General features: G+C 43.3%; 1 protein-coding gene across 1 annotated transcript in view; it reads left to right on the top strand.

Moving 5' to 3' along the window:
* The window catches only part of ZUP1 (zinc finger containing ubiquitin peptidase 1), a 121,431-nt gene extending 102,098 nt beyond the window's left edge, over positions 1-19,333 (top strand). The window contains exon 9 of the mRNA XM_086926761.1: positions 19,148-19,333. Within this exon, the coding sequence (XP_086782887.1) occupies positions 19,148-19,195 (48 nt within the window). The 3' untranslated portion in view covers positions 19,196-19,333. The remainder of the gene's footprint in view (positions 1-19,147) is intronic.
* Positions 19,334-20,855: the final 1,522 nt, after the last annotated feature.

Raw genomic sequence — 20,855 nt, forward strand, 5'->3', positions numbered from 1 at the left:
GACTGTGAAGCATGTTGATCATTCCGATCGAAGAAGATCATTCGTGATCCTCTGGCTCAACGCCACGAGATGAAATGCGGCAGCGGCTCCATACCGGACATCTTCGTCGAAGATTCAGACCAACATCCAGCCGCAGAAACAGACGAAGAAGACCCGGTCTCCGTGTCCGAAGCAGACTCTGAAATGGAGGAAGACCTGAACATCACTCCGGCTCAATCTACAATGAGTACAGATCCCCATGTGCCCACACAATTAAAATCTAAGGTTCCGGTATCACCCTCGGGTCGACACTGAGAAAAAGTTTCAGGTGCCCCATCCTCCAGCCAGTCTATGAAACGTAAAGACAAGCCTTCGGGCTCGAGCCGGCCCAATTCCAGTGCCAAACCAACACCTTCGGCACCGAAACATAAAACCAAACATGTGGAAGATCCTACACCTTCTGCACTAAAGACACCTTTGAAACCGAAGGCTTCGGATCCGAAATCCTCAAAGTCAAAAGCTTAAGATCCGAAAGTGTCCAAATAATCCTCGTAGCCGAAATCCTCGACACCTAAAACTTTGTAGCCGACACCCTCCGCACCGAAAAGTTTGGAGCGGAAACAGGCCACTCCGGAAGCTTTACACCCTCAACAGGCTAAAACTAAGCGCACTGATGCAAAACATTCGCTGCACAAAGACTCTCAGCCCAAATCTTCAACACCAAAATCTACTCCTAAAGAGAAAGATACTCATTCCAAGGAGCCTCCATCTGAGACACAGTTTTGGATCCAAAACAAAAGAGACTTCGTATTGACCCTCAAACCAAACCCCTTCTGGCCACTCTTCCTAAAAAAACGGAAGCTGGGTCTCTCAGAGGAAGGTCCTATACCTCCTGAAGAAAAAAGACATGGGTACTCACCCTTCTCCACCTTACATACCTCCCTCTCCTCCTCTTAATGCCAATTTACTGATTACACCATCAAATTCACCACCACCTTCACTTTCACCTGACCGGCATGATGAAGATGGTGGGGGTGGGGATGAGTGTGAAGATGAGGATATACCAGATGACAAACCACTAGACAATGACCCATGGAAAGAATATCATAAGGATCCAGATCTAATTAACAACCCTGACCTGTACCCCTCTAAACCCCTCCCCCGATGACAATACTGGTATTGCGCAGCTTATCAATAGGGCTGCTCAATATCACAGGGTGGAGCTACATACGGACCTTCTAGAATAGGATTTCCTAGTGGAGACATTTATGCACTCACAAAGGTCTACTAATACTTTGCCAATGCTCAAGGGCTTGTTGAAACGCACAGATGAGGTATTCAGAGACCCAGTTAGAGCCAGAATACTCACACCTTGAGTGGATAAAAAAAATACAAGTCCGCTCCTACAGACCTTGCATATATAAAAGGCCAGTTGTCCGGAGACTCTCGTGTTGTATCTAACGCCCGCAAGGGAACTAACTCTCAAACTACAGGCGACGCCCCTGCTCCTGATAAGGAGTTGAAACTTTATTGATGCCTCAGGCAAACGAGTGGCTTGGCAGGCTGCCAACCATTGGCGTATTGCCAATGCTCAGGTCCTGTTAGCATGCTATGATAGGGCTCACTATGATGAGTTGGAAAAACTCATACAACACTTGCCTGATGAGTATAAGACCAAAGCTAACAACCACATTCAGGAAGGTAAACTAATAACCAACACGCCCATAAAATGTGCACTATATGTGGCAGACACAGCATCTCGGGCCATCAACACCAGCATACTGCTGTGCAGGCACGCCTAGCTTCGAATCTCTGGATTCAAGCAGGAGATGCAATCCTCCATACTTAATGAGCCCTTTGATAAGGAGCATCTTTTTAGGCCTACAGTCGATACTTCAGTAGAAAAAATGAAGAAAGACCCCGAAATTGCGAAGTCCATGGAGACCTTACAATTGCTTTCTAACCGAGACCCCTTTCGCAGCTCCTTTGACAGGGGTGGCTCAAAAACAGTGTCATCAGAGAAGCCCTCCTCCTCTTATAAAAATAACAACTAATCGTCCTCCTCTAGAGGTTATTTTCGAGAAGGCTACAGAGGAAATAATAAAGGAAGATGTAGAGGTAACTCCACCCACACTTTCCCAGCCAATAAACAGTGACTTCCCTCTGCTACCCCCTATCATCCCACACTTGTCGGGGGACGTCTTTCACAGTTTCCACCTGTCTGGAATTCATTCACCACAGACAAGTGGGTAATACAAATTATCCAGTATAGTTATAGCCTGGAACTTACATGCACTCCCCCTACTATCCCTCCAAGAGAACGTGAAATGTCCCCACAACATCTCACCCTTTTAAAACAAGAAGTTCTCTCTCTCTTAGAAAAAAATGCAATAGAACCAGTCCCATTTTGTCATCACAGGACAGGATTGTACTCCCTATACTTTTTGATACCAAAAAAGGAACGCGCTCATGGGCCCATCCTGGACCTCAGACAGCTAAACCTCTATATCCAATCGGACCACTTCCACATGGTCACCCTAAAACAGGTGCTCCCATTGCCTCAACAAGGTGACTTTCTTTCCCCCCTAGATTTAGAAGACTCCTACTTCCATATTCCCATTCACCCGGCGCACAGGAAATATCTCTGGTTCGTAGTGGACGAACAACATTACCAATTTAAAGTTCTTCAGTTCGGGGTTACTACAGCACCCAGAGTCTTCACCAAGTGTCTGGCAGTAGTCGCAGCTCATTTAAGAAGACAGCCCATTCACGTCTTCCCTTACTTAGACCACTGGATAATAAAAGCCAAGTCACAACACAGCTGCATACACCACACTCACAAAACCGTTGAGCTGCATCACAACTTGAGATTTACTGTCGACCTCAACAAATCTCATCTCCAACCCTCCAACACACAAGTGTACCTAGGAGCCACAATAGACACTTGCAAAGCTCTAGTATACCCCAACCCAGTCCAGATACGCAACATGCAAACCCTAATATCACAATTTCAGCTTTAACACTCTCTACCAGCCCGAGTGTTCATGCAATTGATCAGAATGATGGCTTCTTGCATTCTAATTGTTCCTTACGCAAGACTCCAAATGCACCCCCTACAGGAATGCTTAGCACGTCCGTGGAACCAGGCTCAAGGTCAGTGAACCAGTCTGGTGTTGGTAGACGCCGCACCCATCGGTCTTTGCAGTGGTGGAATCCACAAAACTTTGCCAAAGGGCGGCCATTCTTCGAGCCGGTTCCACAGATAGTGCTAACAGCAGACGCATCGCTCACTGGTTGGGGCGCTCATCTTCAAAAGCATACCATTCAGAGCATGTGGAAACTACAACAAGCATTGGAAATGCAATAGGGCTCGCATTAGGAAAGTTTGAGCTATTGGTCTTATAAATGACATTTTTTTTATGTATGTGTTATTTTTTAAAATAGCTAAATTAATAGCTTTGTCATTTACAATGCCAATAGTTCTATAACTTTTGCAAATGTGACAGCTATAGCATTTGTAATGCAACATGTTTTGTATTTACATGACTTAGATGTATTGATATTAAAAATAACAATGGCTTTTAATTTTTTTTAAATAATTAATAATTAAATAATTCATTTAATTTGTAATGGCAATAGCTTAAACTTTTGTAAATAACTTTTGTGAAGATTATGTTCAGTGTTTTTTATTGTGACGAAAATCCAAGAACAGAACTGAAATATTAACATCTTTTTGTGATTTGTAATAAAGCGTGAAAGCTTGAAAACAGCTTGAAACATTGAAAGAACATATTTGAACCAGTGATGCTGTGGTTGCGTGGAGTGATGCATCGTTGGAGCTTAGTGGGTGCATTGGTGGAGCTTAGTTGGAGCATCGGTGGAGCTGTGTGGTTGCTGCATCGGTGGAGCTGTGTGGTGGGTGCCTCGGTGGAGCTGTGTGGTGGGTGCCTCGGTGGAGCTGTGTGGTGGGTGCCTCGGTGGAGCTGTGTGGTGGGTGCCTCGGTGGAGCTGTGTGGTGGGTGCCTCGGTGGAGCTGTGTGGTGGGTGCCTCGGTGGAGCTGTGTGGTGGGTGCATCGGTGGAGCTGTGTGGTGGGTGCATCGGTGGAGCTGTGTGGTGGGTGCATCGGTGGAGCTGTGTGGTGGGTGCATCGGTGGAGCTGTGTGGTGGGTGCATCGGTGGAGCTGTGTGGTGGGTGCTTCGGTGGAGCTGTGTGTTGGGTGCATCGGTGGAGCTGTGTGGTGGGTGCTTCGGTGGAGCTGTGTAGGTGGAGCTGTGTGGTGGGTGCATTTGGTGGAGCTGTGTGGTGGGTGCATTGGTGGAGCTTAGTTGGAGCATCGGTGGAGCTGTGTGGTGGGTGCCTTGGTGGAGCTGTATGGTGGGTGCCTCACTGAAGCTGTGTGGTGGGTGCATCGGTGGAGCTGGGTGGTGGGTGCATCGGTGGAGCTGGGTGGTGGGTGCATCGGTGGAGCTGGGTGGTGGGTGCATCGGTGGAGCTGTGTCAGTGGAGCTGTGTGGTGGGTGCCTCGGTGGAGCTGTGTGGTGGGTGCCTCGGTGGAGCTGTGTGGTGGGTGCCTCGGTGGAGCTGTGTGGTGGGTGCCTCGGTGGAGCTGTGTGGTGGGTGCATCGGTGGAGCTGTGTGGTGGGTGCATCGGTGGAGCTGTGTGGTGGGTGTATCGGTGGAGCTGTGTGGTGGGTGTATCGGTGGAGCTGTGTGGTGGGTGCATCGGTGGAGCTGTGTGGTGGGTGCATCGGTGGAGCTGTGTAGGTGGAGCTGTGTGGTGAGTGCATCGGTGGAGCTGTGTGGTGGGTGCATCGGTGGAGCTGTGTGGTGGGTGCATCAGTGGAGCTGTGTGGTGGGTGCATCGGTGGAGCTGTGTGGTGGGTGCCTCGGTGGAGCTCAGTGGTGGGTGCATCGGTGAAGCTGTGTGGTGGGTGCATTGGTGGAGCTTAGTTGGAGAATCGGTGGAGCTGTGTGGTGGGTGCATCGGTGGAGCTTTAAAAATTGTGAGTCTCATGCATGAATTGTGTGTTCGCACGTATGCTTCCCCGTGTGCTGCTTGTTCATTTTTTAAACTATTTTTTAACTGCCTGCTTGGGCCTAGCAGCTGCAATTTGCTGCTGTGAGACTCCTTTGTTAGAACGTACTTTTTCACACCTTATGTTTTTTTTTTTTTTGGTTTACATCTCCAAGGGTGTTTGCCATTTTGTGGGGGGGTAAATTAAGACAACCAAAATGTCTGCACTAGCACATGCGTATTGAGGCATGCATAGTGTAAATCAATGTACTTTTATTTATTCATTCGTTTTTTTCCCAATGCTGTTTAACATTGGCAATAACTATTTCCCCCAGAAACAAGTGGCAAAGCTAAAAAACAAGATCAATTGACTTAAGCAAAGCTTGTAAATTCTTTCGAAAGAGCATCTTGAAAAAGGCTATGAGCAGCTGTGTGCCACTAAGTGGAAACCCTGTGATGAGCAGCCCGTTAATGAGCTGCACACACTCACCCACAAAGAGGTTTGTTAGCAGAGGGTACTTTACATAATGTTCCATGCATTTGATAAAGATCCAGCGAACTGAGTCCTATCCCCCAACCAATACCCAATTACACTCTCAGTCATCCAATGGCAGAATAAATAGTTCATACACTCACCCCACCCACATGGTTGGGCGGAGTCACACGTGAAATGTATCTGAGCGCAGATCAGTCTTATTTAGATCTCCTGCACGATGGCTGCATAGTGTTTTTGTACTTTCTTATTTTATTTGCAAGAAACCAACATTGAAAGTGTGCAAGATGAGACATAGCGTAAAGCAGCCTGGAATGAGAATGTCATTGGCAGAATATTGTCTGAAATAAAAAATTCCATCCTGAATATTGTCTACAAAGATATCGGCGATAGCAGATAATAGAAAATCCAGACCCAGTGCGACACCAGGACAATATGTATAACAGATAATATATTTCTATACGATATTCTGACATGTGATGGGGAAGATGAGGAGAGACGGGGAAATGGTGGGAAACAACTGGCTGCTGCACAACATGGCTTTCAAACTGCGGGCTGCAGTCCCTAAGGAGCCATGGAGCTATTTAAGGGGGAGTGTGGCGCAAACAGAAAGTAAAATTAATAATAATGAGACAATGAGGATACAGCCACCATCTCCTCACTCCTGAGGGCCTGCTTCCTGCCCTAAAGCACAGCACACATTAGGGAAGCATAATGCAGAATTCTCTGTCCTGCACTTAAACCATGTTATGTATGTTATGTCATGTCATGTTATGTTGTTGGTGGGGAGGGGGGGGGCGGGGAGAGGCTAGAAGGGAAGAATAGGGGAGAGTAAAGGTGACGAGAGACGCACGGGGAGCAGCCTTTGATGTGCCGGCCGTGGGCAGTGACTAATTAGGGGAGGAGAAATGCCAGATCGCACGCTGGGGTAAGCTTGTAGGGGGAGGCTGGTGGCTTTGATGCTGTGCACGTGCTTTTTCACGGGCACAGCATCAAATCGCCGGTTTAGTTAAGCTCTGGATAAGTCCCCAATATGTTCGACATCTGCAATGCTTGTGCATTGGCAGAGGTCGAGCCCTAACAAAAACCACTCCACATAAACCATCTGGAGCTGCTAGAAATTTGTTCCGCATTAAAAGGCTTTCAACTACATATGGTAGGCAATGCTGTCCTAGTCCGTACAGACACTAAGACATCTTTGTACTACATACAAAAACGTGGGGGGACACACTCTACAGCTTTCACACCTAGCTCAAAGCATAGGGAGGTGGGCCATACCTCAAAAGATATATCTCCTTGCAAAACATCTCCCAGGAGTTGACAATCAGACTGCAGATCTGCTCAGTTGTCAAAGACAATCGATCCGCTAATGGGAACTACATCCCCAAGTACTCTTCCCATTCTTCTACATGTGGGGCTACCCAGAAATTGATCTGTTTGCCACACACCTCAACGCAAAATGCCCAAACTTCACGTCCAGGTATCCACACTCATTGTCCAAAGGCAATGCGCTATGGATGAATTGGTCAGGGAAATTTGCTTACGCTTTTCCAACTCTCCTGCTAATTCCATTAGTGGTTCGGCAGCTCAAGCAACATTCCCTCACAATGATCTTAGTTGCTCCCACATGGGCTTGCAACCATGGTTCACAACCCTGTTTGAACTATCAGTAGTTCCTCATCAAAAGTTACACCTCTCTTCCAAGCATCTCACTCAGAACCATGGACAGATGAAACATCCAGATACCAGTCAACTCAACCTTGCAATCTGGCACCTGAAATCATAGTTTGGCTACCTTAATCTCCCATCAGACTGCATGAACGTCATTAGAGGGGCTAGACGCCCTACCAGAAGGGCATGCTATGCAGCAAAATAGAAACTATTTGTAATTTATTGTACTAAAAACAAATAAATCTGCTAGATGCTTAAACTCAAAACCTAATTTGCTATCTGTTATACCTACAATGTGCTAACTTAGCATATACATTTATATGATTACATCTTGACACTATAGTGGCTTACCTACAAAACAGACAACACTTGTCTTTGGTTCGCGTACCAGCTATCGAACCCTTTATGGAAGGGCTCAAAAGAATCATTTCTCCTAGACTTCCACCTTTTCCCTTGTGGAATCTTAATATAGTCTTTACAAGACTCACGGGCCCACCATTTAAGGCTTTTCACAGATGCGAACTTCAATTTCTGACTTGGAAAGTAGCCTTCCTTATACCCATCACATCTCCTAGAAGAGTTGGTGAGCTTCCAGCACTAACCATACAAGAACCATTTTTACAAATGCACCAAAATAAAGTGGTTCTTATGACTAACCCAAAATGTTTACCCAAAGTAGTTTCTGCTTTTCATCTCAACCAGTCTGTTACCCGTGTTTTTCCCTCAACCAGACTCTGTAGCAGAACGTGCTGTTCACACATTAGATATCAAAAGAGCAATACTTTATTACATTGAAAGAACCAAACCTTTTAGGAAAACTAAACAACTTTGTTTTTTATTCCCCACCACATAAAGGCAATCCCATTTCAAAAGCAGGTATTGCACGATGGATCATTAAGTGCCGCCAAATATGCTACCTTAAAGCTAAACGCACCTGAACCATTCCCCCTAGAGAGCATTCTACACGCAAACTGGGGACTTCTGTGGCATTCTTTGCGAACATACCCTTAGATGACATTTGCAAAGCTGCAACATGGTCTACACCACACACATTCACAAAGCACTATTGTGTAGATGTTTTAGCAAAACAACAAGCTAGTGTGGGCCAGGCACTTTTAAGAACACTATTTAAGACCACTGCAACAGATACAGATTAGCCACAGCTTGGGAAATAACTGCTGTATAGTGTATGCTAAAGCATATGATCTACAGCTCATATGCCTCGGACGGAAAATGCAACTTACCCAGTATGCATCTGTTCTTGGCATATAGAGCTTTAGATTCATATGCACCCACCCTCCTCCATTTGGTACCTTTACCTGTTGCAGTATTATCTTACTTAGATACACTATACCTGGACACGACTTTCTACTCTTACTAACTCCATCATCTCCCGTCCGGCAAAACAATCTAAGGATGGAGCCGATGCCCATGAGCACTACCACAGAAAGGAGGAGTGACCTACCTCGTGACTACAAAGGCTTCTTCAAAGAAAAACAAAGTGCAAACATCCGGGCCCAACACCAGAACAGATGCATACTGTGTAAGTAGCATTTTCCTTTAAGGGTCCTTCACATGGCTTCTAGAACAATTTTATGGGATTAATTATTATTATTATTTTTTTAAACTAAAAACGTTATCCTATAAAATCGGTTGTCAATATTTTAGGCATACAACAGAAATTAGGTGTCGTGCGTGGAGAGTAGTTTTTTCGGGCAGTGAGGGCAAACTTTACGAATCGTAGGGTCAAACTAGGCTTATTAACAGAGAGACAAGTTATTATAGCCTGTCGACATGTTCACCGAGGGCAAGTGGTTACAATATGCATAAAAGATTCTTTGTGAAAACCACATAACCTACAGTTGTTTGTGGGCCAAGTTTGTTCCCATGAAGTGATTCCATCCTTTGTGGGGTATCCCCCAAAACGTAACATGATAAATCTATCCCTTAAAAATGGTTTTATTGGGCTGTGAGATACGTTTGTGATTCTAATTTCAGTAAATTAACTGTCCAGGAGTGGCTCTTTTTTGCAAGCTCCTCCTTGTCAAGGAGAATCGATAGGGAGTTGGCTGATCGATTTATTATCCGTTTAAACACTACTTTGCTTCTTGCTGCATCCTCAAGGGCCGGAGACTTGAAGTTATTTAGGCTCTCCATTAAATATACCCTCCAGCCCTTGGCATGCTAATACCTCGTTATCTCCTGCAAAAATTGGTTCACAAGGGTGCCCTGGTCTGAGCAAGAAAAAGAATGTAATGATTTTAAATAGTCAGATTGTTTTATCAGGTATTGTCTTTTCAGACCAAATTCTAAACTGACGTTTGCATGCCCAATATACCTAGGAACCCCTAAAGACAGATTTAAAAACTTTTATTTGTAGATTATCAAGGATTTTCTCATCTTGCCTCGAAAAATCATTGAACCATAAGCCAAAGCAGGAATCAATTTTGCTTTCATAACCTTAAGTAAATGCTCATGGGTTGGACATGCCAATGTATCTCACAACTTTCTAAAAGCAAAGGACAAAGCTGTAGCTTTAGCTTTTAGATTAATAAAATGCTGTTTAAAACATTTTATCGTCAAATGTAATACCCAAATATTTGTAGAATTTCAGTTCCAATGTGCAGCCCCTTGATATTCCGACCTCTCTTATCATTGTTAGTGCAGCCGATCATCATTATTTTTGTCTTTTGTATTAATTAGTAATCCATTAGCAGAAATATAATTATTAAATGAGTCAACTAATCTTCTTAAACCTATAGCAGTGTGGCTTAACAGTATGGTATCATCTGCATATTTTAAATATTTTATTTCTTGCCCTAAGAGGGTAGGTGAGTGGGCATGAACATCTTTAAGATGTAATAGTAAGTCAGCCATAAAAAGATTAAATGGCATGGTGCCAAAACACAACCCTATTTAAGGCCATTTTTAGTTTTGAATCAGTGGGTTGTACACATACCGTCTCCGACTTTATTTGGGCCCACGTATTAGTGTATAGCAGTTTAATCATGTCAAGTAATTGATTTAGAACGCCCCAACCGGAGATTTTAGCCCATAGTAAATTAGGGGAAAATTATTGGTTGTCACATAGATCCTGTGGAAGAGCATTCTGGAAAGCGATGGTCTTCTAACCTCCACCAATGAGTAATGGAGCGGCCCTGACAATGTCATCCTTTCTTGCATGGTCTGACTTCTTCAGACTGGAGGGCCATATGTTTACTCTCAGCATGCATAAATTATCCTTCTCAATATTTATGCAACATAATTGTCAAGAACCTTGTAATAAATATGAAAAATCCCAGGAAGCATTTGTCATGTTGGGTTGGAGAAGTTGATTTAACAAGCTTGGGGAGGACACAAAGGCATGCAAGGCTACAGATTGGATCCAGTCGGACTATAAACGTGGGATCCATTTTCTTGCTGAGCTGTAGGGATGAGGAAAGTCGGCAGTGACAAACCTTTCCAAAAAGTCCAAAAAGAAAGGGACCCAAACGCCTCTGCCATCCCATGTCATTCAGGAGAACAAAGTGAATGACCAGTGTTCTAATTTCTGCCCTGAAAACTGTTAGAAAGGAGATTAAGCTCAGATTTGGTTTTTGTCCTGCCAATAAATGCAGTTGTGCAGTTATGGTATATTCCAGGACTTTTGAGAGACTGGTACAAAGAAAAATTGGTTACAACAATGGCGATATGCCCTCCTATTTAAAAGCTGGAAACATGGTTGTTTGAGGGACTGTTGGTGAGGTTTTCAGAAAATGGAACCAGTGACTCTGCATAAAGATCTCATAATCCGTACAGGCAGGTGTTGTGTGCCGAGCAGGAACCGCGATGAGATTAGTGGAACATCTGGTGACCCTACGTCAGAAAGTCTTATTTGTTAATGAATGGTATCCCTGTTTCAGACCTGGAACGTGTATCCTGTCAGGAAGGTGCTTTTGCCTTACTCTATCGTTGGACAACTTACAATAAGAGTTTCCAAAGCTTTTCTCATTCTTACGAATGTAAGGATTATTTGGACCCTGATTGAATCAAAACTACACTTATTTCTTTAAGGAACCTGGTTACAAGGTGCCTGTGGAATCTCAAGTGGCTTTTCTTCCCAGATATTTTTATGTAATTAATATCTGACTTTGAATTGATTGGCCAAAAAATGTATACGTCTGTTCAAAATCGATTGAGTTTTATTCCGGGACCCTCCAATATACCGAGGGGCACCGAATCAAATCAAATTGGCTTCAATATTCCCCTATTTATACATTAAAAGATCAATAAATGTCATATACGCAGAAGTTCCCTACTAATTAACTCACAGAAGTATCCATGCTCTAGATCGGAGAAAAAGGCTGAGTAGGCAGGATCGAACCGTCGGCTCCAGTCTAGCATCGGTCACGTCCGACCCCCCCCCCCCAAGCGTCTGTATCACCCCAGATCAATAGGCCTTGAGCCTGGGATATCCCCATGTCATATGAAGAAAATTAGCTGGGGTCACCCTACCTCTGGCACGACCGCCTGCACGGTCTGGGAACACTGCAACTGCTGCTGCGTAAGGTAAGCGTGGTGCAGATAATAGAACTGCATGAGCTTAAAATGGTCACTGCTAGCGGTGTCCTTCACTTGGGCACAAGCATGTTTCCATTGAGTGGGTCGTCCACATTCCAGTTGTTGCAAACTGATGCCATGCCTGTTTCTGTCCTCCTTCAGCGCCGCATATAATCAGGATATGAGACCTCTGCTAGACCCCGAGCCTAGGATGACCTGAAAAACCTTGGCCGTTCTAGAAGGTTTTCCGTATTGCAGGCATTGCGCTGGATCCATGTACAATAGCTGTCCGGCTTCTTTCCTAGTCATAGAGGTACCATTCGAATAGAGGTACCCCGGATGCTTTCCTGCCGTCCATTGGCATATATCCATCAATGCGTTTATGTGCAGAAAAGGCTGCAGCAACTCGAGGGGAAGCAGCTTAGAATATGAGGATCTAATCAGGACCCCCTTGACCGCTTGTTTCCATACCTTTGCCACCTACCACACTATATAAGGCTGCTTCTTCGGTACCCCGTGGCTGCGCATCAATGTTTAAGGAAGGTCTCCATCTTCCACCAGGCCTACCAACAGATCCTTTCCCCAGTTATTTCTATCTGCACACCACAATGCTGCGAATTTCAGGATCCAGGCCATGTAATAGAACTGCAGATCTGGGAGTCCCAGCACCCTCTCCGCATGGTCGGGTTTTAAGATGTCAAACCAGACTCTGCCTCTCTTACCCACCCAGACAAAGGACACCAAAAGGCTATTGAGTTTCGTAAAGAGGTATTTCGGTAGGTCACATAAAAAGTGGTTTGCATCATGTATAGGCACCAGTGCAGCAATTCAATTTTACTCCATGCTACCCTGCCCGTCACTGACACCTGTATTGTGTTCTAGAACCGTATGGACTTGGTCTGACCTTCAAAGCTAAATATTTCCCTCACAGACCATCATATTTTCATCATTGGACATGGTTCCTATCTAATCAATAATACATCAAAAAATGCAACAGTAACACCTCTAATCATCTTATATGTTATTTTATTTTATCCCAAAAGTTTTTTTCATCTTTTTCTTTTTATCATTTCATTTTTCATAGTTTTATATTTTACCCAAAAAGGTGTTTTTTTCACCTGAATAGTATAAAAGGTACAAATGTATGTTTTTACTGGATTCCTTTGCTCACAAATACATTTCTTTTATAGCAGTGATTATTTATAATCCAGGAAACAATAACCTAACTAAAAGTACATAGGAAGAACAATTTCAGAAAAAACGGTCGCCCTGGTTAAGAATAAATACATACAATCATACTACATTCACACCAAATTATACAAACTCACAACAACTCCAATCATCCAATATCTGTACACAGTTGAGTATTATAAGGCAGAAGAAAACTGCTGCCAGCTTCCGAGTCTCAAAATGGAATATGAGACTCCGCACTAGGTCGACGCACGTTTCGGTGGATTCAGAATGTTAAGACCACCTTCCTCAGGACCTTTCCAGATATAACAGACAGTTACCAGGGGACCTATAAATACATAAACATGTCAGGACTGTTGCACTAAAAACAGATCTATAACAAAGGTAACAATCATAGTAGGACCCAACATGAACATCATATGCTAAACCTGATCATGTCATACTCAAAATCTCTCAATAATAAAGAAAAATAAGAATAAGATAAAGGAAGAAGAAATCTATATACATGTGATGCTACTTAATCAAGTCCAACATATCTTACATCGCAATAGAAAGAAGCTATCTATCACTCGAAACAATAATGAGATAGATCACACAATTCAAAAATACATCACCATCACCCTGTGCTCATCCACTAACATCCCATTAGATAAGGTTTTAGTTTTGTAACATCAACTTACATAATGCCAAAAGGCAATATATGTACAGTTCAATACTGGCACTCCTAATATTGAGCGTCCAATGATAATTTCTTATCCCACATTATGGATAATTTCTCCTGGTTCCTACAATTAATTGATACACAATTAGCAGTTTGACCTATCCCATGAAAATGACTAGAACAAGATTAGAATATTCTACTAATCTTACCAAAAAGATATTATGTATATAGTCGGGGTCTAATGCTAATTTAAATATTTGCAATCCTCCTCAGTAGTCGATCACCTCATCCAAGTGACATCTGATATGCTGAAAACAGTGTCAAATGATATCATCAGTTCCTGTGCTTCTAACTTTTTAAATTCTAAAGTTGCTAATCATAATGCCTCTACATATGCTTACCTGTTATAGATGTTATATGGCAAAGATGATTAATCCCCACACCCAGGATATACAAAGTATGCTGAAAAACAATGCCATATCATTTAATTGGTATCTAAACTGCCAATTCTATTTATTGTTAGGCATATGGCACATTAATGACAAAGCTGCCTACCTGATTAAGTTCTATTTTATCCCAGATGTGGCTTTCCTTCAAATCCGGTTGTATTTCGCTATATTAATTTTCATACAAAATGGTATGCGACGACACCTGTAGGATAACATAGTGTATAATTGTAATGGAGGCTATCTCTAAAGAGCTAGGAGGAGGGGTACCTGATGCTCCTACACTGAAAGGATTTCGTTGAATATTATCCAATCTAGTACGTAACTCTGCTGTCTCCTGTTTAGAGGAGTGTAATTCTTCTTGTACTAACACCAGGGCTGCTAGAACATCATCCAGAGTGGCCATTTCCCCCAAAACCCACTGATTGGGAGGACGTATAACCTTGGGTCGGATATTCTGTTATCCTCCAAGTCCTCGGAATCAGCAGGATGATGAGATAATGGCCACCTCCTGATCTAACCGAACCCAGAAAGCTATAACAGCCTGGGTCCAGGAAGGATCAAGTGAGGGCAGAAGGGAAGAAATCAGGAAGGAAAGGAAGGGGACAGCAGGGAGGAGATCTGAAACGACAAAAGAACAAGAATGATCGTACCTCTCTTGAAGTAAATGATAGACCCACACCAATACTCGAAAACAACTATACCCTATACCTGTAACAAAAATAAGAGTAGGCCCAGAAGATACTTCTCTTCCCCTACTATCTGGTCCTGGATATTTTGTATGAAGCGTGTATAATCTCCACCTGAAATACACAATCAGTTGTGACCTTAGCGAGGATAAAACCCTTCCTACCACTTAATTGATACTATGCCCTAGTACATACCATGAGTAATATGATGGCAGTTGAGAGCACGATTCACCATACCATGTCAAGGACCAAGAATTTAGTAAATGAAAGAAACGATAAAGTAAAGCAGAGGGTTACGTCGCCCCTTATAGTTGTGAATACAGTACCTGGTAGAAGAACCCACCGGTCTGGATAAGGCAGGAGAGTCTGCCCAAGTGACTGGAAGAATCACCAACAGTGCTACTCCGCACGAGCCGGTGCAAGAAGGCTCAGCCCACGGGGACGCAGAATAGCGAAGATAAATGTCTTTGCGTTCCCCGCACGAGCCTGTGCAAGAAGGCTCAGCCAACGGGGATGCAAAATAGCGAAGCGAAAGGAAACTCCGGGCGTTTTCCGCACGAGCCGGTGCAAGAAGGCTCAGCCAACGGAACACACCCTGATGAAATACACGCCGCCCCTAGGCGTGTAACAAACACAGAAATCACGGAACCAAAGATGCAAAACCGTTTTCCCCGCAGGAGCCGGTGCAAGAAGGCTCAGCCAACGGGGAAAACAACGGAAACGACTTGATGGAACAGCAAAGAGGGCACCATACCAAGAATAGACCAGGGACTCCAACGACGAACATACACTCCACACCGAGTCGGGAACAAGAATATCCAACGCTTTGCATCAGCAGATTCCCCCTTATATACTCCTCCCCTAGCGCCAAGGATTCTGGGACATGTAGTCTTGACAGCATGGATTGTACCTGGAGGCGCTTTCTGACTCCTGACATCCCAACGTCGAAGAACATTAGGCAGGTAAGTGCAGTTATTTCTTCCTTTTAATTCGTCTCCCCACGCTGTCAGAGACTTAATTCACGATGCTCATGTGGCAGGACCACTTCTACGGCCTCAAGCAGCTGCCATCTTGCTTCCCCATTCTGATCCGGACCCACTAGGTTTTGAACCAGTGACCATAAGGTATATCTAACACGTGCTCATGGAGTGGGTGTATTCGTTCATTGAGCCGCTTTTCCTAGCTGTTGTACTTGCAAACTCTCACTACAATCTATGGCTTTTTAACCAGTGCAGGTAAGAAAATTGTGGTGTAAAATGCATTCTTTTGGCTCCATATTATAAATGTTACTTTGGAATGGAGTGGAGGTGGGTGATCTTGGAAAAAGAGATATGTACCTGCTGGAGTCTGATTGGGAACACAATCCGGCCCTGAAAAAAAAAGTGGCCCGCATTTGTGGAAAATGACCATTCAAGAAACATTGCTTAGTATCTGGAGTCATTTTGGGAGAAATCAATGATAAATTCAGCTTTCTAAACTCATGGGGTCAGTAGCAATGGACAAGACTAGATGCACCACTAGACACACTACTTTTCTCTACCTTGCGTGCCTGAACGTGTTTGTCGCCTATTTGTCCCTTAGTCTGTTCTTCCCCTCCCCCGCAATATCCTTTATTATATCAGACCATGAGTCGGGGAACCATCTGCATCCTTCCTGTCTGTAGGCTTCTGTCCACCCTCAAGGGACCAGGGATCTTCCTCTTATGGTTGCCACTCAGGAAACCTCTCTGCAAGAGATATCTTTGGGGTATCGCATGCACCTTCGTACTTGATGTCTTTTGCATTGTTGGTAGAGACTTGATCTGAATCTGGAGAAGTTGCAGGAATTCACTCCAAAGCTATTCATTCTCTCTGTCTCTATATCCCTTTCTTACTTACTGTGTGCACCTCTTTTGTTCTTCCTATTACTTTTTACCCCTCTCCTAGTACTTCTTTTTCTCTCATACTTTACTTCTTTTTCTCTCCTTGCTGTGTCTCGTTCTACCTATGTGCTTTACTTAGTCCCTCGCATTTCCCCTCTCTTCCTATCTATCTCTATCTATCTATCTATCTATCTATCTATCTATCTATCTTTCTTTCTACAAATTCCCCTCCCTCTACCACTCCTGACTCCCCTGTGGTCTTTCTTCAGTTATTTGTGTATCTCTCTCAGCTTATTCCTCCTGTCATTTTGTGTCTCTCCTTGAAGTTTTATTTCATTTCTCTGTCTTGCACACCTTTACTTCTTCCCCTGTCTTGCTCTCTCCTGTCAGCCTTTTTCACGTCCCTCTGTCCCATGAACTTCTTTGTACTGTACTTAATGTTATATTCCTATGTGTCCCCTTTATTGCTTTGCTAAGACGCTTTCGGGCAGCCATGCGCTTTATAAATCTAATTTCATTTCATTTCATTTCTCAAGACCGTAACAGAAAGTCCTCATGTACCTGGAGGCAGCGTTTAAACTAAAGGAGAATCCACATGTGGAATTTCCTTTACCATTCCATTACTTTGATGAAGGAAATTCCACGGGTGGATTGTACTCTACATTTAGCACTACCACCAAACCACCTCTAAACTAAGCCCTAGACAGATTAGATAGTACATATGAGTAGTAACCATCCCTCCTTTTTTTCCGTAGACCAGGAAATGTTTGACACCCTTGTCTGCTTTCCTCTCCTCTCGATTATTTTCACCATTCACTTTTTTGTAGTTTTATATCATACACACTCTTCCCAAAGGTATTGAAGTGCTTTACATGTAACCATTCATTTTTTTAGGCACTGGGATATTAAATGATATGCCCAGAATCCCAGAATGTTGAGCCAACACCGAGACTCAAACCTGACCCTTAAGTTCCAAAGTCTGCAGCTCTGGCTATTACGCCACATCCTGTACCGCATTTCTGCCTTCCTTTTATCCCCTTACACTTTCTAGCTTTCTCTGTATCTTTAACAATTTCTGCCCATCTCTCCACTTTAATCACCTCTTCTCCCTAATCTCTTCATCTCACTCCCTCCATCTGTCTGCATATCTAGCACTCTTACCCTCTCTCCTCCACCTTTCCTTTCTTCCTCACTTGAATTCCTCTTTCTATATTTTTGTCATTCTTCTACACTCTGCTTTCTCACTTTTCCTTTTGGCTCTCTCCACGTTGCTCTCCTTGATCAGTCCATTTTGTTACTGTCCCTTCCCTTTGTCATTTTGGTCCATAGAAACGTTTTTTTACAGCAATGTTTAAAAAAAAATACAATTTGTGTTGTCAAACATTTTTCTTTTTGCTCATTTTGGTTGCTTGCATTATTTTGTATTTTTGTTCAGTAGTGAACCAAAGTCCCCTCCCAGATAACAAGGTGGTAGAGGGCTGCTGCTGGAAACGAAAGAAGAGACTTTTAGAAAGAAGTCACACTTAATCTTTCTCCCTGCACAGCCCCCTTTCACCCCACCCAATTATCATTAGTGCTGGCTGTGATGCTCAAAAAGAGCTCAGCCACTCCAAGTAGCCTCACTGTCCCACTCGGGGACTCTGGACAAAAGGAGACCCATCACATACTGTGCCTGCTCAGATTGGCCATTGCACAAGACCACGAACCAACCATTCTCTATATTTAGTTATAACGAGTTCCGATCTTAGAGCGAAGGGTACAGCAGCCTTTTAGCCCCAGCGGCCAAGTCAGCCCAGGAAAATGTGATAATATTTATGGGAGAAAAAAAGGCCCACCATCTGGCCTTTGCCTCAGACCCCTCGGGCAATGCCCGATTTCCCGCCCTGCCAATCAAACGCTTGTACCGACAGACTGGCTGGTATGGTGTCCCTTTAGCAGAGCTGTGCATAATGCTGGCCACGCGTAACGATGGCAATTCTTTTTAAATTGTGTTTTAAAATAATGCATATCTGCTGCATACGCAAGTGTGTTTCTCATGTTACCCCCTCAATCCTTCTTTGGGTACCACTGCTTTGTTCGATGCAGTTGAACCAGCCAAATAGTCAAAGGTACAAGGCAACTTGTTGTAATCGTTTAACCATTACCTCTCTATTTCAGAATTGACTTTAACTCACTGCAGTGGTTATTTGTGTGCTGAGCTAGTGTCTCTAAAACTATGAGTATTTGTTGACGAAAGAATTTAGGGCGGCGTTTCATTCAGTTCTGTGGTCTGTGTAGGTTCCCCTCCATGTTTAGTTTAGATTGAGTCTGCTTGTGGCTGAGCATTCAGAATGGTGTGGACCAGTGGATGAATTATTTGAATGATTTTATTACAGGCAGCGTTAAATTTCATCTGCTGTGCTAGCATATATAAAAGGAAACCTTGATGTGTAAACTTTGTAAATTCAGCAATTAATATTATGCAGCTGCCATGATAGATTGTTATGGGACAGACTTGCATTTTAATGTGTTGAGAAAGTGTCACAAATGGTTGTCATAATATATCCTTTGAACTTTGTTTTTCTTGCATACATAACAGATTGTTCATTCTTTTTGTTTAGGCTCGACGACAAGCTTCAAAAATCTTTACAGCTGAAAGAGTTCCTTGAGAAACCATTAATTTCCTTTGATTATCGACATCATAAATTGTGGCGGTTACAATTATTGTTCAGATTTGTAATATATTGACCTTCACAATATTTTTTTACTAGATTTTAACACATGAGCAATAAATAATTTAAGATGTATTTTGTGGTTCTTAATATATCAATGTGTCAGAGCACAGATCATACTCGATATACACTGTAAATGAACATTACACAAGATTCTAGCCTATCATTCCTCCCAGGATAAACTGCGTGTCTCGGTACCCAAGAAAATGTGTACAGTGCCAACAATTGTACAATTTCTCTTTTGCTATTATTGACCAGTACTCTACATGAATGTGGGTAATGCTACATATGTGATTAGATTTGTTTTATAGTATTTATAGAACATACATATAGCTACTTCCAGAGAAATAGAAGTTCCCCTGGTGCCAGAGGTAAACTTAAGAAAGCAAAATGCATGAGTTACCTACAGGACTGCAGACCTGCCAACTCACAGATGCCACTGTGTGTCACACGTTTTCGTCTCCCTTAACACGATCATCCCGTGAGGAGATGTACTCACACAGTGGCAGAGAATAAGAGCTGGAAACCACTGCACAAAACGACTTTCTAGCTGGTATTTGGAAACTCCGAGTGCCAGTGTCCATTAAGGGGTGTGACCTGGCAACCCTTTGGTGATTTATGTGTGGGGGAATTGGTGGAGTGCAGAGTCCGCTTAGGCAGCTCTCTTCATGGGCTCAAACCCCCCAACCCCCCACCTCCCCTCTTCACATGGTGAACTTTTGTTTAGAAGTTGGCAAGTCTGGGACTAAGGCTCAAGAATAATTTCCTAATTTAAGCTCAAATGGGACCAATTTCCAAAATTTCATTAGATCCGTTTATAACCTGATGATCTACGAGAGAGCATTCCAAATGTTGGGATGATAATATGTATGAAAATCATCACAACAGAGTCCATAAACTGGGTCATGCAATGAAAGGTTATAGATGGAGCTACACAACTCATTCAAATCAAGCTGATGAACTGTTCGAAGACGTTTATAACCAGACTCCTCCAACAATGAGCTTTACCATTTCTTTCAGCAAGTCGGGCCCTTTTTATTTAATCACAGGGATAATCACCCAACTAAATCAAATCTGCGCATCAAACAAGGTGGTTACAATCGAAGGGACAACAAAGGGTAAGACAATGATTGGAACATAGCGAACTGGGAGGGGAGCAAGTGAATATTAGAGCAGAATAATATCAAACGCAGGACTTAGGGTGAAGGTCCAAAGCATTAGAGCAGATGGTCTAAAAACTTTTAAGGTAGGAACTTGTTCATGAGGAATCTTTTTGCTTCCAATTTGAAGGTAGTCTTGGAGGAGATTCTGCGTATTTCCGATGGGAGAGATCTTCGGCACAGAGCCGGAGAAGACTAGGCGACACGTTCTCTTTTAGCTAAAGATCTGCTGTTTCAGAATGAGAGAGTTAGCACTCCGAGAAGGTCTACCCCCTCAGGATAATTCCAGCTTTTGCGCTAGATAAATGGGGGTTTTGAAATGGAGGGCTTTGTGAGACAGACAGGCCATCTTTAGCTGAATTCTTGCTTCATAGGGCAGCCAATGTAGGGATTTTTAGACTGGGGAGATATGCTAGTTTCTTTTGATACCCATAACC

This window comes from Lissotriton vulgaris, chromosome 6 (assembly GCF_964263255.1).
Source record: "Lissotriton vulgaris chromosome 6, aLisVul1.2, whole genome shotgun sequence".
Lineage (NCBI taxonomy): Eukaryota > Metazoa > Chordata > Amphibia > Caudata > Salamandridae > Lissotriton > Lissotriton vulgaris.